The 26,965-nt window shown below is 34.5% G+C and overlaps 3 protein-coding genes across 3 annotated transcripts; all 3 read right to left on the bottom strand.

Annotated features, from left to right (window-relative positions):
• Positions 1-2,597: 2,597 nt before the first annotated feature.
• Positions 2,598-4,279, bottom strand: LOC143600594 (uncharacterized). The gene is made up of 3 exons (XM_077078236.1): positions 3,703-4,279; positions 3,483-3,608; positions 2,598-2,809 (listed from the first exon to the last, which is right to left on the bottom strand). Exons 1-3 carry the CDS (start codon positions 4,186-4,188, stop codon positions 2,678-2,680), a joined length of 744 nt encoding a protein of 247 aa, XP_076934351.1. The 5' UTR covers positions 4,189-4,279; the 3' UTR covers positions 2,598-2,677.
• A 7,366-nt stretch (positions 4,280-11,645) lies between these two features.
• Positions 11,646-15,770, bottom strand: LOC143600593 (protein LAZY 1-like). The gene is made up of 5 exons (XM_077078235.1): positions 15,284-15,770; positions 15,146-15,206; positions 13,745-14,505; positions 12,447-12,708; positions 11,646-11,969 (listed from the first exon to the last, which is right to left on the bottom strand). The coding sequence occupies exons 3-5, from the start codon at positions 14,222-14,224 to the stop codon at positions 11,950-11,952; spliced, it is 762 nt and encodes a 253-aa protein (XP_076934350.1). The 5' UTR covers positions 14,225-14,505; positions 15,146-15,206; positions 15,284-15,770; the 3' UTR covers positions 11,646-11,949.
• A 5,578-nt stretch (positions 15,771-21,348) lies between these two features.
• Positions 21,349-23,984, bottom strand: LOC143600591 (11-beta-hydroxysteroid dehydrogenase-like 4A). The gene is made up of 6 exons (XM_077078234.1): positions 23,758-23,984; positions 23,485-23,683; positions 23,312-23,391; positions 22,019-22,150; positions 21,785-21,937; positions 21,349-21,713 (listed from the first exon to the last, which is right to left on the bottom strand). Exons 1-6 carry the CDS (start codon positions 23,968-23,970, stop codon positions 21,528-21,530), a joined length of 963 nt encoding a protein of 320 aa, XP_076934349.1. The 5' UTR covers positions 23,971-23,984; the 3' UTR covers positions 21,349-21,527.
• Between the last annotated feature and the right edge of the window lie 2,981 nt (positions 23,985-26,965).

Below are 26,965 nucleotides of genomic sequence, written 5' to 3'. Positions count from 1 at the left end.
GCTGAATCATTCCAATCCAATGTTATTGTTCACACATGAGTAAAAAGTCAGTTTAAATTAGTTATGTTTAAGCTAAACATTTCATAAAAAAACACTTTCAAACTCATGATTTACAACTTACAAGTTTCCTAACATAGAAAATGTAAAACAAGGTCACTGCAACAAGCAGTCAACCAGTAACAACTTGAAATGTCTCACTTATTCCCTAGTCACACTAATATGGTCCAAATATTTACAGGATAGCGTAACTCACAAGTATGCGAACACACATGCAAACAACAAAGATACATGAATAAGTAACTTAATCACATTTTGTTAAGTTTTAAAAGCTCACGAAAGTAATATTTATCCCAAATAACTGTGACATGGATGTTATCAACTGTAAAGCATTAGTGTGTACTTTAGCCCAAAATATTTAAAATTGGGAACGAACACAAATAACTCACCTAAACACGCATGTACCGCTACACGTACCTTCCTTAACTTTAGCCCGTCACTCGTCAAAAAACAGCTTACATATAATTGTTATGAAATTGAACATGATGAATCAAAATGAAGATGAATAAGCTGTCACAAATCACTCGTATACTTTTAAATTTGGTATACAAACGACTACAACGAATTGAAGGAATTGAGTCGATCCCTAATTCTCTGATTGTCTCCTTTTTATTCACATACAGCGGCTACTAATGGCCCCACTTCTAATTTGGCACTATTAGTCCCTGCAATTATACAAATTTAACAACTAACATTCAAACGTGTAACGTATTATAGACAAGACAATAAACTAATAAACAATGTTTCAATTGATGACATTATACAACTAACATCGAAACTATGTAACCATAGACAAGTTACACAGTTTAAGCTTAAACAAGCTCGACTATACGTGAATCGTTTGCAGCCTACTCTCCAGGGAATTTAATAACTTGTATTTTTATTGGTTTATTAGTTTGTCATATTAACCAAGTATAATCCCTTTTAATATTATTATAAGTAATCAAACTATTTATTTTTATCGATTTAACATACTTTAAATTTTATTTTATTTGGACAAGTTAATAGAGAACATGACATACCATTCTTGGTTGTTATAAAAGATTACTTGCATTTAATTATAATAGTTACAATATGATGTATGGCTTTTCAACCTATTAAAAGAATGCAATTATGAAGTTGAAACCGGAGCATTTATTTGGTGTCTAGGGTTGGTAATCCATCTATTGTGTCTGATTTGGTTACATCAACATCATTATAGTGATTTACTATTGTACAATGTACATTACTAATTAGCTTCTTCTTTAAAATGTTACATTTTTAATTACAATAATATTTATTGGTACTCGCTCGATAATGTCATATGTGATTATGACTATTTTTACACATTAGAGCATTTATCATATAATTTTACTAAAACATCATTCTAGTATGGACGGAATCTCATCATCATCATCGTACTCAGTATATCCCACCAATAGCAATGCTATGGTAGGGTCTGAGGAGGGTAAGATGTAGACAGCCTCTCTATGGGATAGAGAGGCCTTCCGGTGAGACCCCCGGCTCGATAGTAGTTTTGCATCAAGCCTTGGACATAAGGCACATAGCACTCAATCATCGGGACACCGGCTGATTGGTACATGTGCCCTTGTCTTTCGGCTATCAACGCCACCACATGATGCCTGATTAACCTTCCGCCACTTTTAACGTTATTTTCATGAGATTAGTAAAATAATGTCAAAATTAGTGCAATTTTACTTTTGCCCACCCGAGGGTTCACACATATATACATTATATGCGCGCACCGCAAGCAGGGCGTTATGGACGGAATCTATAAACAATAATGTTGGAATCTATAAACAATAATGTTGCTTTGTTAACAGAGAACCTACATGGTTATGGTTATGAAGAGGGTGATTCATATACTATAATAAATAAGTTCAACAATCAGATTTGCAATATAGTTGAACTCAGTATGATCATCTAGTTATCTAAAGCTTATAACAAGCTCAACATTTAACAACAAATCACAGAATAAACTCAACTACATTAATGTAGTTTCGGCCCAATTATTATAGGCCCAATTTGAATGTTCACACTAAACAGTTGGACATATATACCAACTTCAAATCAGTTGGGACATATATACCAAACAAGATACAAATATTCATAGGTTAACACTAAAACATATTAGTGCTTTAAAGTAAACATTTTTACAAAAATATATATATATATATAAATGTATTTAAAATAACTGCATTTCAGTATTTATACTGAAATTTCATTTTTACAAGCAAAATACAAATGTTTATAAAATAATTACATTTCTATTATATGACTTATGTTAATTTAAGTTTCAAGACAAAAACACCACGTTTAATTAAACGTGTTCGCGCTTTGGCCTAAAACCGTTTATATTACCCGCGAATTTCGTGTCAAGTAAGAGATGGTTCCCACCAACCCAACCCAACCCAACCCCACCCCATATAACATATTCCATTGACCATAATCTACAAAAATTAAATCTACCAAACCATAGATCTATTTCTGAAACAACCAGAATGTTACTGTTATTATTATTATTCTCAAAACACAAAACTCAACAATATGTATCTCATATATGTATCAACTTTCAACCTATGAACCAAGCCATCAACTATTTTGATTGATGAACAAGAAGCTATGTCAATCTGTAAAAGCAATAACCATTGTGCTTGATCAACATTTCGAAACGCTTTCCACACGAACAACTTAACTCAAACCGCAAATCCCCATTCTTCAATCGCTCCACCCCTACACACTCCTCTTTCTCCTGCAATCACAATTAAATAAGACCCAAAAACCGATCCGAAAACGAAAAAATCCAACAGTTTAGTTTATGTTTTTAGAAACCGAACTTACGGTTCGGTCTTGGTTTTGCATGCTATAAAAAAAAACCAATCCGAACTTATAGATTTTATATTTTTATTTTCGTATTCGAGTAATTTATAAGCATCTAATAAATATTAAATATGTAACTTAGATATTTTAGGCTAAATGTATTATAGTAAATAATTAGTTACTAATCAACAAAATAATTTAGAACCAAATGCATTATCTTGGGCTAATCTTTTTCTTCTATGGCCCAAAAATTTTAAGCTCAAACGGTAAAACCGAAAACCCGAAACCAAACCCAAATCAAAAACCGAAACCGAAGGGTTTTCATAATTCCAAAAACCAAAGTTTCGGTTTTAGCCCAAAATCGACCAAACCGAACCGCACACACCCTTTGTATCATAAATTCATAATCAATTAGTTACCAATTAACAAAATGATTAGAAACCAAATTTAGTATTTCGGGCCGATATGTTTATTTACCCAAAGTTTTCGATCCCAAATGTTAAAAACCCGAAAAACCAAACATCTTAAAAATAAAAATTCAAAACCCGAAGTTTCAGTTTTTACTCGGTTTTTCCCAAAACCGACCCAAACCGAACCGTGCATACCTGTGGTTGTGGCTGATGAATCTCTTCTTCAACATGTTCTTCTTCTTCTTCAACTTCTTCACGCATAATTTCCAAACACCTTTGTTCAATCTCCCTAACCATATCCTCCACTTTCTTCAATATAACCTGTTCACAAAAAAACCATTAATATTATTAACAACAAGTTATCGCAATTCAACGCGTTAACTGAATAGTTTCAAATAGTTTGAATTCAACAAACCTCTGATTTGGGACTTTGTTTTCCAGTAGAAGACTGTGGAGAAGAAGAAACTCTTGGGGTCTTCAATGGCTGCTGGTACTCAGTCGTGTCCGAGAGTGTCCGGCGAAGCGGGTTCTTGGTTCGGGTAATGGAGTCCGAAACTGTCCGGCGAAGTGGTGTGTTGTTGTTGTTGGTGGTTCTTGGAATCTTGGGTGGTGTAATGGTGGTGATGGGTGTTTGATTAGCAGATGAATCAGCATCGGATAGTGTTCGAATAAGCGGGTTGGGGTTATTGGTGGTGGTGGTTTGGAAGGAGGATGGTGGGATGTTTAAGAATGCGTGGCCGAGTGCGGCTGCGAGACGTGACTCAGGGGTGGTGGTGGAGGAGGTGGTGGGCGGTGGAGATGGGGTTTGGGGGAAGAAGGTGGGGAAAGTGATGGCGGATGATGGCGGTTGGCGGTGGAGTTCGGTGGGTGGACGAGGGGTGTCTTGGTGATCGGAGCTCATTTTGAATGTGATGGTTGTGTTAAGAGTGTGTGTAACGAAGTAACGAACTTGGTTTAAATAACGGTTAATTCTGTTAATATAGTTGATGGGGAATAATAATCTAGTCCTTTAAGTTATTAGATATTGACAAGTCTAGTCCTTTTAAACTTTTTCAATGACTCATATAGTCGGTTTGGGCGTGCGTAATAGTAGTAGCGAAGCTTGTACATACACGTCGAGGGGCCAGACTCAATATGTAAAAAATAATTCATGAACTAGAGGGGTGCGAGCTCAAACTTTCTGTCAGAAACGGGTAACGTTACACTACGTATAAAAAAATTCGGGCGAAAAATGATAAATTTACACTACCGAGCGAACAAACGGAGGGGGGCGGGCTCAAAATTTCGGTCGGGAAACGGGTAAACTTACACTATGTATAAAAATTTTGGGTCGAAAAATTATAAATTTACACTACCAAGTGAAAAAACGGAGGGGGCAGACTCAAAATTTTGGTCGGAAACATTTAAATTTACACTGTTAAAATTTTTATGTATACTAAAATGACTAAGCATTTTCTATTTCTTGGTTACAAAAGAGATAGTTTTCAATTTTTTACTTTACTTCAATTTTTGGTTGAAAAATGATAAATTTACACTACCGAGTGAAAAAACGGAGGTGGCAAGCTCAAAATTTCGGTCGGAAACGAGTACATTTTGCACTATGTATTAAAATTTTCTGCCGAAACAGATTAATTTACACTACCGAACGAAAAAAACGAAAGGGCCGGGGCAACCCTGGCCCCAACTAAGCTACGCCCATGGTAATAGTTAAACACTCGGGGCAACATTAGAGTGAAAACCAGTGGTAGACCCAAGAAAATTTCACATTGAAGATTTTTTTAGATCAATACTTTTATATATATATATATATATATATATATATATATATATAATAGAATTGCACTTAGTATTGGATTAAAAATTGGGTAGGCATTGAATGAGTTGGGTTTGGGGCTTAAAAGTTGGGTTGAGTATTGAATTATTGAACTTAAAGATTGGTATAAAGCTCAAATTTAATAGGAATATCGTTTATATAACATTTATATAATTATATATGTAAAAATTTTCATTTTATTTTTTATTAGGGTCGGTCTCAAACTTTTATTGGGGTCTTCTCAAAATTTCATAAAAGTCAGTATCAAAATGTTACAGGGGTCAGTCGGAAATTTTACAGTATATTAACACCATTTTTTTTCACAGGGGACGGTGGACCCTCCTATGTTGTGAGTAGGTTCGCCAATGGTGAAAACACACTAAGGCATGGACCTGAAAATGAGTGTATGGAGCGACCACGAGTTGGTTGTGTTTGTTTATTTAAAAGCGGTTATTCTGGTTTGGATGAAAGTAAGTTTCACAAAAGTAAAAAATTTGAAGAGTATTGTAAGTGGGCATTACAAATATGTGCTTTATAGTTTCTACTATTGCTAAACAATGTATATAGTTTCACACATGGGCATTATTGTTATTCACACAAAATTAACAAAACAAGCGGACGATGTTCATTAAACCATTGAATTGAAATAACTTTTAACAAACATATAAACGATCTCCGGTTACTCTAGTGGTGAGCAAAGAGTATCTACCCAAATTGATAACCAACTTGCTTTATTCATAAGATTAAAGAGTGGACTTAATAATGAGACAAAGAATTAATATTTTAACAAAACCAAATGCAAACTCTTAGTTAAGTTACAAGTCAAATGCATTATATTTAACTTGCTATAAAACATAGCAACAAAATAAGATTTGGCTGCAGCGGATAGAACTCCTGCAGCAGAGACATGGGTCGAATGGTCGATGGTTACATGTACTTGTGAGGCTCGCCAGGGGAGAACGAGTAAGTGGGTTGCCGAATCAGGATCTTGAAAACAGTCGAGCGGCTCACGAGAGAATTTGTCACGTATAATTACTTCACTTGGATCAATTTTTACCTTTCAATTTTTTTAATAAAATTAAAACTCTTCTAACACCCCATAAAGAGAATTTATTATTTCAGTCTCTCTTAAAACAGCAAAAATGAAATAAACATCCTTCACAAAACATATTTAGAAAATCCAATCCTTAGATAAGAGTTTCAACAATAACCCAGAATACACAGATGTCCTCATTCAGTATAATGTAACCACTCTCCCAGTTTACCATGCCCGATACTTAACTAAACTCGCTCTACCCTAAACCAACTGACACAGCTTTTTTTTCGTCTTTCCATTAATTACAAAAAAATGTGTTATCATGTCTAAAGCCGTAAATAAAAAAATAAGCTTCATTGTTACCGTTTATTCGCAGGCTGGGCCAGGGAGAAAACCGAACAGAAACCAGAAAATGTTCACCCAAACACACCAGCGCTTGAACTTGAACTTCCTTCTGTAATATTCAGACCCCGGGACGTGTTTCTGGCTTCATCAGACACATCTTGAATAACCTGCTTAAGATTTCCACAAAACTAAATTTATATTTTTGATTTTGCAAAATTTTTAAACAAGAAAAGATTGTAACAGTACTGACCTTCAAGCCAGATGCAGAAACTGCGGTTTCCGAAGGCTGCTTAGCCTGAAAGATGCATACATTGAAACTTATTAGAACTTTTATATATAATTAAAATCTATAAAGAAAAATATACCTTGGGAGACACAGGAAGTGATGATGATTGTACCTCCTCAATATGAATTTGTGGTAAAGACATAACCTGCAAAAAGAAACATAATATATTACGTGACATAAGTATAAGTTTTTAAATTAATGATAAATAAAACAAGGGTTAATGATTCACCGTCTGTGGCGATTCAAGAGCCGCCCTTGATGAAGCAGATAGGTTTCCCTACAAGAAACAAAATTAAATAATAAGAAATGTTAAAAATGATCTTCATTAGACGTCTTAACTATAATAATCAAGATCAATAAATAAACGAACATTTAATATTTTAAAAGATTATTACTTTCTACCTGATTTTCCATTAATATTGCAGTATGTATCAACCTCCCAACTCCTAGGTTTGTTTCATCCTGCACACGTGCCAAAAATAACGGTTTGAACAAAGCGAATAATAATTTTGACCTCACTTGTAACTTAGTACCTGCTTCAATGCAATCATATTCAGCTTACTCTCCTGTAAACCAAGAAATTATTAAAACATGACAAGTAACAAATAGATACATAATCAGGTGTCACAAAGCATAGGATAAGAACCACACACCAGAGTGTAAACCTTGTTATGTATAGATTGAACATCCTCAGTAAACAGTTGGGTCTTTCCACGTAATGCCAACACCTATTATAACATTTTTAATTAATTTTTCCATACATCAATTGTTAGTTTAATCTTTATATTATCAATTTTCATACCTCTTCTTTTGTAGAAGTAGTAATTTCTGCAACCTCATCTAAACTACAATCGACACGATCGATTCTTGAAGATATATGTCGTTTCGTAGCCTAAAAACGTAAAATTGTATGAACGTTTGCTTAAATAATAACCGACAATCCATTAAACGTATCTTTAAAAATAATAATATAATACCGCGAGTGACGAGTTGAAAGTGTCAAGTTCTTTAGCTACAGCTTTTGTTGCATCAGATAAACTACGTCTTGTAGCAAACATCATATCCGGAAATTTCCATCCCTGAGAACAAAAAAGCGGAAATAGCAAAAAAAAATGTAGTAAATTTTAAAAATAACAGCAGCCTCTAGTTATTACCTTCCACCAAACATAACCGTATCCTGCAGCAGCAACAATGATGATGATACCATATTTGTTAGTAGTGCCTGCATTACAGAAATCTATATATAATAAACTAGTTTGAAGCCCGTGTATTACACGAGTAGTTTTTGAAAATACAATATTTAATAATTAATCAGTATGCAAGAAACAATAAACTCGTTAAACACTATTAATACAGTCGTTGTACAATAGTATTTAAAACAATTTTAAAGTAAAAGATAATTATAAATATCAAATGTTTGAAAAAAAATAGGAAGTAAATATTAAATTAACAAATTTTGAAGCATAAATTTTAAGAATGGTAACTATTATAAATTTGTTAAAAAGGGTGAGGTTTAATGTAGGAGTGACAAATGACAAAACTTGTAGCCTTTTGTTAGAGAGTATAGATAAAAGCCAATCAAGCTAGAAAATTAAAACTGCAATGAAAGGTTGTTTCAACTTCATGCATAAAGAAATAAAATAAAAAACCTCCAGTGGAAGTGATGACGGTAACAGATCTATTTGATGCTATTAGTTGCAACTCTTGTCTTAGCATGTTGATCTGTTTACAGAAAATAAAAAAGCGACCGGTAATGTGTTAAATACCCACGGTTAGGTAGTGTCAAGAATGGGATAGGTAACCCGTTGAGCGGATCAATCTCAAAGATAATTAGAAAGAAGCCAGAGTAGCAATTTAGAGAGAATATTAGACTTTCATCTTTTTCATTCATAACCATAACTAAACACTTACGAGTGTTTAAATAGCAAAACAAAAGATATGTAACTAAAATAAAATAACTACTACCACTATACCACTAACAATAAACCTACTGCAACATGGAGGAAATAAAGGAAATAATAACAATGCATTTTCCCACGTTCTCTTTATGCTTGCATGGCATGAAGTATGATGTGGCACACATCATAATGCACGTTAGAAGTATAAAGAAATGAGCATATAATACACGAAAAATTTACCATATCAGAGAGTTGTCAAACCTGTGCCAACAGTGACTCGTTGAGTGGTTTCGGATTTGCAGTGGATTTCTCATCATGTCTGAAAAGCTCAAGTACCTAAACAAATGATAAGAAAAACTCAGACTTATCATCACTTGTGTGTATAAATTATGAAGTATAATAATTTTAAACATAGAACATACAGACTAGTTTTAAAAAGCGAGAGAGGAAGAAAAGCAACGGGGTTTAAAACAAAAGCGTGAAGCGCTAGGCGCAAAAGAGGAAGTTTTTGTGCGCAAGGTGAACATATTTATATAATTTTTATATATGTATATATCATAGGTTTTTAGCATCCCGACCCATAATGTAGCTATATTTAAGCATTATATATGATTTAATAAATAAACTACTTACACATACAACATTTAGATGCTTATAAACCACTTGCGTGCGAAAGGCGAGCGCCTCAACCTCGCTTTAGGTCGCTTTTTGCCTAAAAATCTCGCCTCAGTCTCACCTTTTAAACATTGCTCGCCTTTATTAGCCTAAAGCGAAGAAGCTCTCGCCTTAGGTTGCGTCTCGCCTCAACTCGCCTCAAACGCGCTTTTTTAAACCAAGGACTTACAGTAAATTAGCTAGAAAAAGAACTACTTACCTTAGAAGTACCGGAATATAAATCACAAAAAGTTGACATGAGTCCATTTTTGCAAGAACTGATCCCACAAGGCCTACAAATAGAGTGATGCATTCAGCAAGACTGTCTTTTTGGCTTACCAATGGCGCACAATGGTGGGTTATTGATTAATTATTTGATAATGGGTGGCATTTAGGGGGTGCAAACGAGCTAAGCCGCTCGCCAGCTACTCAGGATCAGATCAATAAGCTTGAAACGAGCTTGAGCCTGAACCTCAAATAAAGCTCGTTTAGTTATCAAGTCTGAGCTCGAGCCTTGTGTATTTTAAGTTTTACCTCTCCTAGACTTCTATGTATTAGTTTCACACTGCACAATCGAGCTCAAGCCGACCTTTGGCTCGTTGAAAGGTGCCACACGAGCTCGAGCCGAGCTTAAGCTCGTTAAATGTTTTTCAGAAAATATATTAAAATTATTAAAAACATAAGCTCGGCTGGTGAGTTGTTTTTTAAGCTAGGGCTTGGGTCGTTTAGGCTTTAGAAAAAAGACCTCGAAATTAGCCAAGCTTAAACTCGAGCTTTCGTAAGTCAAAACGATCCAAACTCAGGCTCGGTTCGTTTACATCCCCATACTAACATTAGTTGTTAACTGGTCAAAAGTAGTAAAAAAAATGGACCTTTTTCAAGTTTTTTTATTTTAGTTTTAATTTTTTAAAAGACAGTCAGACCTTGGTTTTCACGTTGATTTGTTCTGTTTACGTTTATTTGTTTATGTTTGAAGTATTTATGCGAACATTTATATGTAATTTTTCAAAATTATAGATACATGTACTATACATGTATACAATTTTGAAAAATTACATATAAAATTCAAATCTGGGACCCCATCACCCGACGAAGTCTAAATCTACTAACTGCCGGTTAACAGTTAGAACTTTGATGAATCAGCAGATTAACTAGAAAAGTAATCATGCATTAAAAATTAACGTCACATGAAAGTATTATTATGTTATATAATTAATTATAAGTTAACATGAAGTTGATATATGTACCTGCTCCGATAAGTAACGTCAGATTAAGAACCATTAATGTCAAATGGATTAATTAAGCAAAAGAAAATAATTAAGTGTTTATCTTCGCCGGAGATATATTATGATAGCTTGGAGAACAAGAAATGCTGACTCGAATTTATTGGAGAACAAACCCTACATAATATTTATTTTATTTATTTTGAGAAATAATTACATAAATCATAAGCCCATACCCATAGCCCGTCATAAGCCCAAACTTATTATTCTGTCCAATTTAAAGCCCTTGCTTCATGTCGGGTTCGAATCCAGGATTAAAACCCTGATTCGTTTCTCCAGATGTCATTCGAAGTAACCCAAATGGGAATCGAACCTTCGTCTTCAATTAAGGAGTGCATGACTCTTACCACTAGATCAACTTCAATGGTCAAAATTGTCTAAATTTGGTATATTTGCTTGTTACTTTTAATTCATCCTTTGAAAATTAATAATATTTTTTTTCTAGAATTAACTTTCATATGTATCTATAATTAAGTTGTAAGCTCGTTAAATGTATCATAAAATCATATATCTCGACCAAACAACTTTTCAAACTTAGACCCCTACAAGTGTAACGGACACTAAACCACATCGGCCCTTTGTGTAGTTAACTCTCTCTATGTATAAACTATTTTAAAAACGAAGTTATCACCAACAAATTTGTTCATAACTCTATTTAATTAAAATAAACTATAAACATCTCCAATAATTTTCATTAAGAGTTGGTGTAGACAGATCCCCATGTCACATTTGATAATTGCTAGTCTTTTTAAAACCAAAATCTAACCGCCATATTCATTCAAATATCAAATTTGTGTATCTATATAAACAACTACATATCTTTTAAGCAAATGAAATCAATAGGTGTTTGGAAAGTTCCCAATCTTTCAGCCAACAATGCCACATATTACTCTGAACTCGAGGTTAGTTCATCTCTCAAGCGCGCATGTTAGTTATCTATTTATTTGGATTATATATCATTTGATAAATATATAGTGTGTATGTATAAATATTATATATAGTGTGTATGTGTAAATATGAATTCAAAATTTACAGCCATGGGGGTCTCATAAATAACCACATAACTTGCATCTAAGTCAATGGCCTTAAGTTGTTTTAACTCTTTAACACAAATTTCATTACACAATAATCAAGCATTACTAAAGTATATATGATAATTAGTTCAAGAACTCAGAAAGCATACAAGCATTATAAAGTACTTGAAAACAAAAAAGGGAACATTAACTTATTATCACAACCTTGCTATCATACACAACCCAAAACATTTTAATCACACGATAATAGAGTTCATAATTTCATATGGCATAGTTCAACAACTGCAGCATCATTCCATTCTTTGTTTGTCTTCTAAAGTTCCAACACCAAGTCTAATAAAAAAACATCAAACAATGGGTCAGATATAATATACTTAACTGTTTGGTTCATTCATATCTGAATGAGTCAGATCTGAATGAGCCTCTGTCCCATTCAGCAACAACAATGAGGTTGTTTGTTTACATCTGAATGAAACCATAAACATCTGATTCATTCAGACTTCAGACTGTTTGGTTACAAACAGAAAAACATCCGAATGGTTAAAATTAGGTCTGAATCATTTAGACTTGTTGTTGCTGCTGAATGGGACAGAGGCTCAATCAGACCTGACTCATTCAAATCTGAATGAACCAAACAGCCCCAGAATGATTCAGACCTAATTTTAACCATTCAGATGTTTTTCTATTTGGAACCAAACAGTCTGAAGTTTGAATGAATCAGATGTAAACATCTGAATGGTTCCATTCAGATGTAAACAAACAGCCTCACCATATATTACAACCTTATTTAGACTATATTATAGTACTTACAGTCTGCATCAGATTTGATCCAGCATTCTCTATTCCCATTTGAATCACTAGCACCACATGTCATGTTGCTTCTTATGTTGTTTGCATTCTTTTTAGAAACATCTTTATCAGGAAACATAGGCATGTCTTCTCCATACAGCATTTGGTTTCTTTTTTTGTATCCTTCGTCGTTCGCAGAGGTGCTGTTCATTATAAACTTGGAACGGTCTTGAGATTTTGTTGTGCTTTCAGGATGGACTTTTCGATGGAATAGCTGCAGGATCTGCAAGTCTTACATTCGAGATTAGCACTAAAATTTAACAGTTTCGACTTTCGTGTCATATAGTGCAACTTATCCCATACCATCAAGTGAAAGTTTAAAAGTTTTCCACCTAACAAATTCTGCTTCTTATTATTTAGTTACTTATAGAACTAATAATTAGTTGCATGATACTTATATAGAACTTGCCATTTATTTAACATAACTTGATATACCTTTTAAGCACACTACACTAGAACCATGGGCGAAGCTTCTTTAGGGCATGCCCCTCTGTTTTTTGCGCAGGAGTGTAAATTGACCCTTTTTCGCCCAAAAATTTGTATACACAGTGTAAATTTACCCATTTTTGGCCCAAAATTTGAGCCCCCCCCCCCCCCCCCCCCGACGAACTCGTCCAAGCTTCGCCACTAACTAGAACCTCAACTTTTTTTCTTGAAAATGTTCTTTTTTTTGTCAATTTATCTATTAGTTCCTTGCATAATCATGAAACATTACTCTTGGTGGTGGTCCGTTTTGGTGCATGTAACTTTTTTTTGGGACTAGTTTTTGTAATTACAAGTTTTTTTTGAAAGAAATGATAAAAAAGTTATACTTGCTTAACTGACCACCACCAAATACACCAACTCCAACTCATTTTACTATATTGTTCACCACCACTTAACCAGATGTAGTGCAATAAGTGGTCATAATTCATGACACGGCAAGAACTTGACACAAAAATAATCAGGTTTAGCGTTGTCATGTTTAGAGTGTACGTTTACTAAACGGATCAACTTGTCAACCCGTTTAAATTTAAATTAAAAAAAATAAAAAAACTATATTTTACAAGTTCAATGCCAACCCGTTTGACCTGTTTAGATAAGTGGTTTAATGGGTCGTATTGGGATTACATGGTTTAAGTGTGTCTAGATTACTGTATCTGTATTTTAACACAAATAAATATACATGTCATATTCGGGTTCATCAATTTCCACCCGCCAACCCGACACCATTTCCAACTCTACTACAACGAGTTAAAACAAATCTTACACGAACATACCTTATTCAGTTTCTTATCAGCTGAAGCAGTGTCAATGGTTCCTCCAGAACCTTTTCTTCCTTTAAGTATCTTTTTCATCAACTGAACCGCAGACTTCTCACCGTCTTTCTCCTTAAGTTTTTCAACGCGGTTACATTTATTATTCCCATTACTCTCTTCAGCCAGTTTAGTTTTCTGAAACAACTCACCTAGTGATGTCCTATGCTCTTTCTTCCCACTAGTTGTTTCGGGCAGCCCAACGGTTGACCCAAACAGATAACCCTGAAGCGGGCAAGCACCCGACACATACTCGCCTTCAGAAGCAGCTTCTAAAGGCTTCCCACTAAGCGTAATCGTGCTTCCGTGGCTGCTTCTTCCATTACTAACATAACTATTTCTCCCAGATGAATCTTCTTCTTTCCCTTCAGCAATCAACACCTTTTCCAGCTCATCATTAATGAACTGCAGTTCATTTTCGGTTGCTTCGGTTTCTTTTTCCATTATGTATTCAACTGATGTGGAAAAAGTAGGCGTTGCGGGATCACTAGTGACCGGATCGTTTCCAAGTGTCCCGATTGCTAGAAATCCATGAAAAAGTTCAGAAAGTGCTGCAGAGGATTCTTCCTCCCCATCATCTGCACTCACGGCTTCTAAGCACGCAAACGACCTTCAAATCTGGTTTTCGCGTGATTTGTTCGAGTGTTTGGTGTAGTAGTTTGACTTTGGATAATAATCAAAGTCATCAAGTGATGGTTGTCCCATTAAACAAGTGCATGGGTTCCCTGCAAATCAACAATTACAAAAAGTTTTAAATAATTTCACTAAATCAAGAAAGATGTAACATATTAGATATAAGGTATATTGGTTTTTATTAATCCCAATTATCGTCTTTTGGTCGTTGTCGGTCCCAACTAATGAACTGGTTCCTGACGGTCCCAACTTTTAACGTAGTTGTTCCCAACGGTCCACGGCTAACAAAATCCTAACGTCGTTAGTTGCAGGTCGCCGGAAAAACGTTTTTGACCGGAAAACTAGCATTTCTTTCCGGAAAACTCAACATTTTTTGTCCCAAACATCTTTATAACTTTGTATAAGACCTTTAGGAATCTTTTTCTAGTAAAAGCTCCAATTATTGAGGTCGTTGGAACCCTGGAACCATCGTCGGAAACGGTTGGTGGTGCTTGGTTGGTGGCGGTGTTTGGGTGGTGTTTTATGGAAAAAAATGAGACTTTTCCGATAAAAAACGTTTTTCCAGCGACCTGCAACTAACGGTGTTAGGATTTCGTTAGTCAAGGACCGTTGAGAACAAATACGTTACAAGTTGGGACCGTCAGCAGCCAATACATTAGTTGGGGCCGGCAGCGACCAACAGGAGATACCTGGGACTAATAAAAACCAATATACCTACATATAAACATATACCTGTAGTAAATTCTTTCAACGGCTCTCCGTTTCGAAACTTACGGTGCATCCAATCTAGCAACTGTCATGTTAACATGCAAGCATGATCAGTTACATTGTAATATTGTATTGATGATATTCAAGAACATTAGAACTTACCTTCATCTTTTTAGTTGTAACTCAGCTTCTGACAAGAATGAGGAAGAAAAATATGGTTTCATATGTTAATAAGATGAGTTAAAGGTCAATTTAGTTGCTGGTGAATACAAACATGAGGAAAATAACAAAGATTTGGTTGTATACTTGTGTAAAGATCAAATTATTGGCCCATTGGTATTTGGTTTGTAATCTTTGGGCCAACAAGCTGTTTCATATTTGCTTACATTTGCCATGTGCCATAGTCTTTACCATACAACATTCAGTTCATTTTTTCTGTTTATTATTCATGTTCATACTTATTTACCTGGTGATAAATATGATTTGAGATGTGACACATGATTTCCTTTTGGCCTTCATTTTAACTGCTTACGTGTTAAGTTTATAAACCTTACAATTGGATAAGTAGTGTTATTGTACTAAGAAATTGAAATGAAGTTAGCATATGTGATAATGTGAATCAAACGAATGCCAGCGATTGGTGATATGAAGCCGATCTAAGAGTGTAAAAGAATGAACCCCCCCCCCAAGTGAGGTGTAATTATTATTGATCAACTATATATATGAGTACAATGAGATAAATATAAAGAAACATAATGAGATACAATCTCCTATAGTAACAGTATAATAATAAAACTTACAATATATACTATTATATCTCTAATAATAAAGAGTTAGTATACTTCTACTTGGACCGGCTAAAGAGAGAAAACAAAGCAGAAAATGGCCCAGGCATAAAAAAAACGAGTGAGAATTACAGGGCGCATAAGCAGTGTACAGAAAGACTTGACGAGCCGGATCATTGGCAAACACCATAGGCTCGGATAATAATAAATATCCCCCCCCCCCGCCCCCCCAATTTTAGTGATTTCATAATCTTCTTTTTTAAAATTAAAATGCGTAACTCATCAACTAACATAACTTACGCGTATATTTGTATCCTTAATTTCAGTATTTATTTGAGAATTTGTAATTTTAAAAAATTGGCAATACTTGACAAGTTTAAAATTCCATATAAAAGGGACACTTATATAATGTTATTATTTCATATTTACTAATATGTCAGTTTTCTTTGAGAATTCTCTCTGTTTATTTTCGGACTTTCGCTATACATCAAGTGGACTAGAAAAAGTCAAACGGAATAACTTTTACAAGCCGTAAAATACAGACAAAAACGACGCAATGGGCTTAAGCATTGTGACAAATGACCGTAGGGTCTTTGTGTGCTACGGTCATCAAGTGAGCTAGAAAAAGACCCACATTTAATTTTGAATTTCATCAGTTTTTGGGTCGTCTGTTTTCATTTTTTCAATATTGGGAATACCGACTAAACAAGGCTTAATAAAATGGTTTTCTCATTCGAAATGTATCAACTTTTCGTTTAAAAAGTATACTTTTTATACTTTTTTACATGTGTGTTTTCACTATGCGTAAAAACCTTAAAAAAATAGGCCTGTTAAGTAAATTTGCTTCATGGCGATTTAGGGGTGTCTACTCATGTTATCGAAAGCAAGTGGGAACTAGTGTTGGCTGTTACATGCATGTAATGGTTTAGTTAATGGTCACAATAAGCATGGTCCACATATATGTAATGATTATATTTGGCCAAATAAGATCATCAGAACAAAAACAAGTACCGCGCATCGTCGACACAAGTGCTTGTTTGGCTACAAATCGGATTATCATGTAACCAATAGGTAACTATTCTCTTTGGTATCAAACATAGCACACACGCGTTGATTAGACATTTAGACCTATTGGTGATCTAGCATATATTTATGTCACATTTCTTTTTAGGAAGTAAACAGAAACTAGGATACAAGATTTTGACATTTAGTGACACAAGAGAAAATTTTGAGTCAGAAATGGATTAGATTAATATGTTTGATCTCTTCTCTTTGTTTACTCTGCTTCATTTGCACCTGCCCTCCCACTTGTTCACCATGTTGGTGTTGTGTCTATTTCACATGGCCATGTTTAGTGCACTTTTGTCAAAGAAAGAAGCAAACACTTGACAAAACTACTTTATTAAATTCTAAAATCTTATACGAGAACTTAACCAACGAGAACAGATAAAACACAGTTAATACTGGCATGCACCCGGAATTAAAGACAAAAGCAACATTCAAATCAAAGACCTTTGCTAGCCTAGAGGAAATTGTTTGCTTACTTGAGTGTTGTGGTGTGAATGAGGGCGTCATCCATGGTCCACCTCAACCAACCCAGGCGCGACATCACCTCCCAAGAGGGACGCCAAAGCATGCAATCAGTGCCAATCCAATCCAACCCATCGAATGATCCAAGTGGAGAAGGAGGACGCCACCCTTCTTCGCCACGACACTCGGTCTTAAGATATCCGTTTAGGATTTTGTTTAAAAAAAGGTACCTTTAAATAAAATAAAATATGGCATATATTAACTCTCTTTTGGTATACTTGTTATCTCAACATGCACATCATATTCAAAGCTAAGTAAGACCTTGCTAGAGGGAATCTAATGCTTATTACTGTGCCACATTAAGATTTCCATATATGTTTTTTGTTCTAAAATATATAATTTTGTTTTAAAATAACCTTAAAAAAATATAACATATATTAACTCACTTTTGGTATACTTGTTATTTCGACTTGCAAATTTTACGGATTTAACTCTCGTTTATAATCTTTTGGTTATTACGTGTTCACTCTTTCAGATGTACAATTAAGTGTGTTCATTCACTTGTACGGTATTTAGAAAAGACTTTTTCATGAATAAAGCTCGTTACCTCATCGTGATGTAGGGGTGATTTAAAAGAAAATTAAAAAAAAAATAGGGGTGATTTAGAAGGTGCAAGAAAATTGATCGTGGGTACTAATTTGATGAGATCATGTAAACTCAAGTGCAGTATTTGTTGGTTTGTCTATGGAAATATTTAAAGGACATGAGTGATATGATAAGGTAACTACCATTATGGCCTATGCTTGTCAGGTATTATATGACTCATATACACGTTGCACAATAAAGCGTCGTTCACATACCCCGCCTTTCCGGCCCCGATACAAGATTACGAAGGTGGCTAACTTCAACCCGGCCGCTTTCTCTTTAAATTTTATACCACTCGGGGTGGAAGTAGCGTGCTAAATTTCCTTGTGTATCACGTTAACTTCATATAACAATTAACACTCCAATCTCTTTTATTTAACCAAGGAAATATATCACTCTCACTACACTATCCACTCCACTACTTCTTTAATTAAAATAATAGTTTTCATTATAACTATTAATGAAAATAATAACTATATACAAATTATAAACTAAGATTAGTAAAAATCTAAAACATAAGAATCCTGTATTGTATTTGTAATGTTTTATATTTTTTTGATCCAGCTACTTGCTATGACTGTTTTTTGTTTATTTATATAAAATACTGTCTTTCCAAAAAAAAATCTAAAACAAAACTACTCAGAAAAAAAAAAAAAAGGAGTAAACCCAGAACTCATATATTTCAATGATTTGATCCTTCAACGGCTTAGTCACTCGTTTGTTTCGTTCTGAAGATCGTCTAATCTAGTTGTTAATTTTAAAGTCCTTTCAATTTGTCGTCTCTTCATCATGCTTCTCCATATCTTCGGTCACTTTTTCTCTCGATTATATTTTTTCGGTTTTCAATTTCCACGCATGTTCGTGGAGTTAAATTTATCCAATTCGATCCAAAATGTCTATTAATTAGATAATTTTTTTCTACAAATAACTGTTAGTCAAAGCTAATAATTTTTCGAAAATAAATTTTTTTTTTTAAATTATACTCTCGTCGTTGTGTGGAAATACCGATGAGCAGCATCAAATCAGCGACAATATTAGTGAGAGGGTGGTGTTTCTTGCCAACACCGCTGCTACATTTCTTGCCAACACCGCTGCTACATAAGTGGCAATGTAGTATATAGAGGCGAAGCTTAGGCTAAGACACCAGGGACCGGACACAAAATGTATACACAAACGAGGGGGCACGTGATCAGATTTTTGGTCGAAAACGCATAAATTTAAACTACGTATAAAAATTTTCAGTTGAAAACAGGAAAATTTACACTAATGCACAAAGAAAAAAGGTGGGGGTCGGGGCCACCCCGGGCCCTAAGTAAACTTCGCCTCTGGCGGTATACATACCACATAGTCTTAGAGAAAATAATGAAAGTAACTAAAAGGAATGTACAATTATCATTTTCTGACTAAAGACTAGTATTATAACGGTATGATCACAAGTTCGCTATACACATTTTGCACTCATTCGGAAATGTACACGCTTTGAACATAAACAAGCATGTAGTGATTTGTATGCTATTGAAAATCCACTTCTCTACATTCCGGCCAATACATGCTATGCTGAACACGGTCTCACAAATATTTAAGTGTAAATTTGTACTAATGAACCTATTCCTAACCATTTTTTTGCAAATCAATAATATGGGATTTTAGCACATACATGTAACTTGTAAACCTTAATTGTTCGTTTTACCCCCAAAGAGTTGTCAAGTTATAAGTTTTTGGTTGATTGAATGGAGACTTCTCGATATCACCTATTATGGAATTACCCAGCCTAAGCAGCTCAAATGCTAAGTTCTTCTCTCATCCATAGTTATTGCGCCCGAAACATTTTGGTGATAGTTGAGGTATGGTATTCCTTATGAAACTCACTATTTTTATTAATTTATAATATACATTATAATGGAAAATACAGGACAGTGTGCATTTAACAAAATTGCAATCCAAAAAAAAATACAACTAGTAATAAAGTATAAAAAGGCGCTTCAATGGACACAAAAGACCATGTGTAATGGGGTGTTTTCTCACCCAAAATGCAAGGAACACCGCCCTCGAGACGTTTTGGATGCTTTGGTAGGGGGAGCGCTTCCTCAAGAACGCACAATATTTTGATAATCAAGAGATCAACAAGCTATAAATCAAGGTCTCAAAGGAATAAACAATAATCAAGAACACACAATATTTAGAGATTTCACTTTTATAAATAAATGTATCAAAGCTGTCATTTGTGACTTCCGACCTCTACCTAATACATTAACTACTCGATTTGGTGCTTGGCTACAATGATGATTGGATTTTTTTGAAACCCATAAGAAATAATATCTTTGTGATTTATTCATTTCATTAAATTATAAAATTGTCTTGTTAAACGTCATATGAAAAGTACAATAATATTCGGGCCATATTATGATTAGAAATCATATATGCATTAATGAAATGATGATATATTGTTATAATCCCTTAATCTCCGGCCTCCCAACACACAAATGTCCACCCAATATAACGATCGAGGACATATATGGTTGGACTTTATTCGTTGGCCTTTAAAGAAAATGTTATGAATACATCTAAGCCCAATCATAAAGCCCATTTCAACAGCCCATTTCAATGGTCCAATAAACCTTGGTGCGTGATATAAGCCGGGAAACAAGAGTAAAAGAGCATGAATGAATATTGTAAGAATGTTTGGCTTCTTCTTCCCATCTCATACTCTGTGAATCTGTTCTCCCATCTTCTTCTAGTTCTGTATTAGTTTTGGTCTTTCTATCTTTATCTTGTAATCGCTCGGTTAAGACAATAGCTATTTGGTTAATTCAATAAGAGTATGATTTACTAATTATCCTTGTGAAATAACTGTTCACTTCAGAAAATCTCTCCAACACACGTGTTCAATTCTTCAACTCATTAAGAAAACTTATTAAGAATTAAGTTTGAGACTTTTATTCACGAGATACCAGTTTTTAGTTTCTTTACACTCAATAGTTAAGTGACACCATGTAATTTCAAATGATGAAATCCTACTTTCGAAAGGTAAATGTAAAAAAAAGGAAGCACGGATATTCTAAGATTGTAGGACTTTTAGTATTACTTGAATTAGGACATTATTTATGTTACTACCGTTGAATGTATTTCTTGATCCTAAAATGCATTATTTGAATATATAATTTTTTCAGTTTTGGTGACTCGATTTGACCCTTTACGAAAATTCCTCAAACTTTCGAAGACTGAAACATAGTGAGACCGATACAACATAATTTTATGTATCGGTCAGTGAACGGCCACGTTCCTAAAACCTACTAGACTACTAGTAATGAGAGACACCATGATATTAGTTTTTGCCAAATTTGTAAAAGGATAAATACACACAAGATTCCATACACTACAAGAAACTTGAATTCCAAGAGTAATGAACCATATCCAACAATTTTTTTCCATCCGATCATCATTTTTCAGGTTTCTACTAAGGAATAATAATTGAAAAGGGAATAGTGTGCTTGTGGGAAAAAGAACTTGTTCATTACCACTGTCTTCCAAAACCTTGGTTCTGTAATGGATGTTGCACCTTTGCGTATTCCATCAACAACGGCTTTAACACATGCTTCAGCTTCCATTGTCAAGAGTACATCGCTCAAATCCTGTCAAATTAACGTTGCTTTTACTAACAATATAGATCGACTAATAGATGAATCAATTATATATTACTCACTCTACTTAAACGTGGACCGGCAGCATTCCTAGAATATTCGTTTGTTATGACTTTTGTTTGTATGAACCCGAGTGTCAAGATCGTTATTGTTATTGTTGGGGAAACTTCAAATTTAAGGGTCTCATAGAAGCTGATCAATGCCGCTTTGCTTGCCTGATTGTACCATAAGTTATTGTGGTTAAATAAGAAAAACTACGAACAAAAATAAGTGAATGATCGAATTGTGTTCTTTACATTGTAGAAGGCGCCTCCGGGTGTGCTCATCACACCACCTAACGAGGAGTTGACGATGATCTTTCCTTTGGTTTTCATGAGGTGTGGAATCGCAAAATGAGTTGGATAAACCGATCCCCAAAAGTTTGTGTCCTGCATTCATAAATCAACTAGAGTTATCACTTGCCACTAAACCAAATGCCAGTTTTTTTAGGATTTGTGAAAACATAGTAAATATGCAAAGTTTCAAGTTCCAGATCGATAATCAAACACAAACTAAACAAATAACTCTTGTATCAGAAAATATAACTCAAAAAACTGATTACAACTATCAAACCCTAACTCGGTTTGACTCTTGATTAACCCTACTCGGTTACATCTAGATGAACCCTAACTCGGTTACATCTCGTGTGTGTCTCTAGATGAACCCTAACTCGGTTACACCTCACATCACACACTTTCTGTAATGTCTAACCATGACATGTTTATATAGACTAACCTAACTTACTAGTTAAGACATTGCCAAATATAATAAAACCCTAATTGTAACCCCATAAACTCATTACATAATAATGAATCACATAGGCACAATAGGTCCAACTCAGTCACCTACACGTGACGGGCCTATTAAGTTGGAAATTACTTCCAACAAAGTTTTGTAAAAGGTTTCGATACTTGGTATGCTAAAAACTTTTGATACGTAGCTATTTCTACACATGTGAAAAAGTGACAATGTTGGTAATTTGTTTACGTATTTACTTATGGTAGATTATTGTTATTGTTTTTGTTATATGAAAGTGTAATTCACTATAACACTTCTTGCAATTATTCATAAAAGCAAGCATATTGTAAAAATTAAAAACATGTAGATTAAAAAGGTTGATAGTTACCTGATTATATACATGTGATGTGACAATGCATGTGAAGATATGGGTAATTTGTTTACGGATTAAATTAGGCATACAGATTCTAACAATGTTGTCCGATACTTACCTGATACCTAAAAGTAATTAGTCGTGACACATTTCTTCACAATTTTTTAATATTATTAAAACAAAATTAAACTCATTACAAATTTTGATACTTAATGATATTACACAAGTCGAAATTTGAAGAAATTCTAATTGGTTTTCGTTTTTCATTAGCTACGGTTTTGAACATCTTTCTACGATTTATGTTCGAGTAACTAATTAACGTGACTCATCGGGAGACATTTCTTCACGATTTATACTCTTCAAAGTTATGCAGTCATTACTTTTAACAGGCCACGGGTGCTCAAAACTAGTTTATATTAAAAGGGTAGGTTGATCTTACAATAACTTGTGAGAATTTGGTGACATCACTATTGATGCAGTAAATGCGTCCGATTCCAGCATTACAAACCAGATGATCCACTGCAAAACAATAACATATATATGCGTGCTAATTTACACGAAGTAAGGGTTAAAATATAGTTTATTATGATGTTAGGTATACGTGTTACCCACAACGACCAAAATGTTTTATTGTTTCACCCACGAACATTCTACACTCATCGACCTTCGTCACATCAGCAAACATGAAAAGAAAATCAGGAGAGCCAAGTTCACGTGCTCTGTGTGCTACCTGCTCGAGTCGGCTATTTGGTTTTCTTGTGGATATAATGGCTAAATATGCGCCATGTTTTGCATATTCATATGCCATACACTGCCATTATATAGCAATTTAATTAAATAAACGTTCAATTTTTTCTTTAGAGAAAATAAGTGAGTTATATGTACCTCTCCAAGTCCAGATGAAGCACCGGTGATCATGACCACTTTTCCGGCCATGTTTTCCTTACATCGGAGACATGAACGGATGGTGTTGACGAGTTTCCAAATGAAAAGAGACGGTGAAACAAGAATAAAAAGTAACAAGGTAACATAAAACACAAGAACATTTGTTAACCTGTAATTGAAGATGGATGCAAACATGGCTACACCACTCTTCATTTATCTTCATTCAAATCTTATAATTGTAGGCTCATAGATATAAAATACGTATACCCAACCAAAATGTGACTGTTAGCTAACCATTCCCTTGTACGTTTTTATCTGGGTCTGTTATTGTGTATTGTTTATTTAACTAATAACTATTAGAAAACCATATATTAAGCACCCAAATGAACACTTGAAAGCACATGACTGTAATATTCAAGTTATATATGAAACTTTACCTAAAGTCCACCTAAATGAACTCTTGAAAGCACATAGCTTTTCCTTTTTAAAGTTTGTACACCAATTTTTGGATGATAATATTTGATGTGAATTAATGTAACCTCTTTGAGTACAATGCTTCTAATTGAACTTACGAAAATATGCGAGTTATATCTGTATCGTTTTTAAGTTAACAAGTTTTATAATAATGATTCAAATTGATCCTTTACATAATTTAGTAGACCTGAACGAACCTATAAACAATATCTTTTACCCAGGGGCGGCTCTGGCATAGGGCGATATGGGCGACCGGTCGGGACACTTAATTTTCGGGGGGCACAATTTTTTTATATATGTATATTTTTATGAAAAAGAAACGTGTATATTTAATGTTTTACTCTAATTATACAATAACTAGGTCGGTCTAGTGGTAAATAGGTATGACTTCCAATCAAAAGTTTTCAAGTTTTAGTCTCACACTCTCACTTGAGACATTTTTAAGTTTATTTTTATACACAAAGTTTTTAACCAAGTAAGCTCATTAAAAATTTTTCCTAAATCATAACCAAGTAAGCCAATTAAAAAAATTAATTGTTTAAACCAAACAAAAAACCCATTTACATAAGGCCTAAACTTTTTTTTTGGCTTATAATATTTTGTTACTCGTTAGAGTCGATCTGCGGGTCCGAGCCGAGGCCATATATATAATTTCTCGGAGACGGCACTGCTTTTACCCAACTAACTCATTTTTTGATAAATGAATTCGTCATAATTCTCGCGTGTAGCATGCATGAGAAGGAAAAGACACAAGATTTTAAACATATAACTCCCAAGATAATATACTAGCTAGTTAGTTTGAATCACACTTAATATCCAATAATCACACAAACATTTTCTTTCTCAAGGAGACGTTTATCCGAGCATGTATTTTCAGCTTTCTACAATAGCGGAATAAGTATTATAGTAGAAATGGTGTAGTTGTGGGAACAGAAACTTGATCAACATGAGGACCTTAAAGAACCTTGGTTCTGTAATGGATGTTGCACCTTTGGATACGCCATCAACAATGGCTTTGGCACATGGTTCAACTTCCATAGTTGGAACCACATCTCTCAAATCCTGTCAAATTAAAGTATCTTTTGATTAATAACAATCAATAGATCCACTCACTCCACTTCAAAGATAAATGAACAAACTATTACTCACTTTTCTTAAACGCGCACCAACACCGTCGCTTGAATATTTGGCTGTTATGAGGTTTGTTTGTATGAACCCGAGTGTCAAGATTGTTATTGTTATTGTTGGGGAAACTTCAAATCTAAGGGTCTCATAGAAACTGATTAATGCTGCTTTACTTGCCTGAGACATTTTGTACGTATCGTAAGTTATTATGGTTAAATAAGAAAAACGGCACACAAAAATAAGCGAATTTAATCGGGGATTTTACATTATAGAAGCCACCACCAGGTGGGTTCAACACACCGGCAGCTGATGCGTTGATGATGATCTTTCCGTTGGTTTTCATGAGGTATTGGATCGCAAAATGAGTTGGATAAACCGATCCCCAAAAGTTTATGTCCTATATATGAAATCTCACTAGTCATCACTATAACATATACTTGTTTTTTAAACATTTATATCAACTTTGTATGATGGATGCAAAATGAAAATCATAACAAGGTAGTGGTGTTTAAGTTTTGATCTTACAATAACCGGTGCGAATTTGGTAACATCATTGTTGATAGAATAAAGGGATCCGATTCCCGCATTACAAACAAGATGATCCACTGCATGCAAAGACAATGAGTACCATGCATGATGCATGCATATTAGTTCACACAAATTATAACTAATGGTGATAACTATAGTTTACTAGGCAGTTAAACGGGTTACCCACAACGACCAAAATGTTGAACAGTGTCATCCACAAACATGCTACACTCGTCCACCTTTGACACATCGGCAAAAATGCAAAGAACATCAGGAGAGCCGAGTTCACGAGCTCTGTTTGCTACTTGCTTGAGTTGACTATTTGGCTTTTGTGTGGCTATAATCGCTAAATATGCGCCACGTTTTGCATATTCATATGTCATAAACTGCCCATTTTCATAAAGAAAATTTAATAAACGTTCGATCTTTTCTTTGTTAGCGATTATATGGATATAACCGCTAAATATGCACCACAGTTTGCATGTAAGAGATTTATACGTACCTCTCCAAGTCCGGATGAAGCACCAGTGATCAAGACCACTTTTCCAGACATGTTTTCCTTACACCGTAAACATGAACTAATGGAGTTAACAAGTTCCCATACAAAAAGAAACGGTGAAACAAGAAACAAAACTAGCAAATAAACGTAAAACACAAGGACATTTGTGAACTTGTTATTGAAGATGACTTCATACATGGCTACTACACACACCATGCACCGCCACTAAATTTTAGTTCGAATGATATTTTGTAGGCTCATAAATATACGAGACGCAACTGAAATGCGTACTATAGCCTACTCTAGCGATCGAACGTGCTCATCTTGGCCTATTATCGTGTCTTGTTTATTTCATTGTTCGAAAATTAAATATAAAGTTCACCCTAATGAAGCATTGGAATAAAGAGGCACATGACTGTACTATGAAGTTGTTGAAGACTACTATCCTGTCCATATCAAACTCTAGAAGAAATAATAGTAGAGTAAATTACACGCAACATGCTTCCTAAGAAGTTCCATATGTTGTTTTTGAGTGTCTGGTTGTTGTGGAAGGGTTTTCCCAACGCTATGGCTAATGTGACG

Source organism: Bidens hawaiensis, unplaced genomic scaffold (assembly GCF_021521415.1).
Source record: "Bidens hawaiensis isolate Kalapana, Puna unplaced genomic scaffold, B.hawaiensis_p1.1 tig00054390_1, whole genome shotgun sequence".
Classification (NCBI taxonomy): domain Eukaryota; kingdom Viridiplantae; phylum Streptophyta; class Magnoliopsida; order Asterales; family Asteraceae; genus Bidens; species Bidens hawaiensis.
Note: the sequence above shows the minus strand (reverse complement) of the source record. Positions and strands in the feature narration are given on the sequence as shown.

Excerpts from the sequence above, each read along its gene's own strand:
- LOC143600594 (XM_077078236.1), bottom strand. The coding sequence starts at position 4,188 with ATGAGCTCCGATCACCAAGACACCCCTCGTCCACCCACCGAACTCCAC. Across the intron at positions 3,609-3,702 it reads AACAAAGTCCCAAATCAGAG|GTTATATTGAAGAAAGTGGA; the intron begins GTTTGTTGAATT and ends TTTTGTGAACAG. Across the intron at positions 2,810-3,482 it reads TTCATCAGCCACAACCACAG|GAGAAAGAGGAGTGTGTAGG; the intron begins GTATGCACGGTT and ends TTGTGATTGCAG.
- LOC143600593 (XM_077078235.1), bottom strand. The coding sequence starts at position 14,224 with ATGGAAAAAGAAACCGAAGCAACCGAAAATGAACTGCAGTTCATTAAT. Across the intron at positions 12,709-13,744 it reads CTGATAAGAAACTGAATAAG|ATCCTGCAGCTATTCCATCG; the intron begins GTATGTTCGTGT and ends TAAGACTTGCAG. Across the intron at positions 11,970-12,446 it reads GATCAAATCTGATGCAGACT|ACTTGGTGTTGGAACTTTAG; the intron begins GTAAGTACTATA and ends TTTTTTTATTAG.
- LOC143600591 (XM_077078234.1), bottom strand. The coding sequence starts at position 23,970 with ATGAAGAGTGGTGTAGCCATGTTTGCATCCATCTTCAATTACAGGTTA. Across the intron at positions 23,684-23,757 it reads CTTCATCTGGACTTGGAGAG|TGTATGGCATATGAATATGC; the intron begins GTACATATAACT and ends ATATAATGGCAG. Across the intron at positions 22,151-23,311 it reads CCAAATTCTCACAAGTTATT|GACACAAACTTTTGGGGATC; the intron begins GTAAGATCAACC and ends TTATGAATGCAG.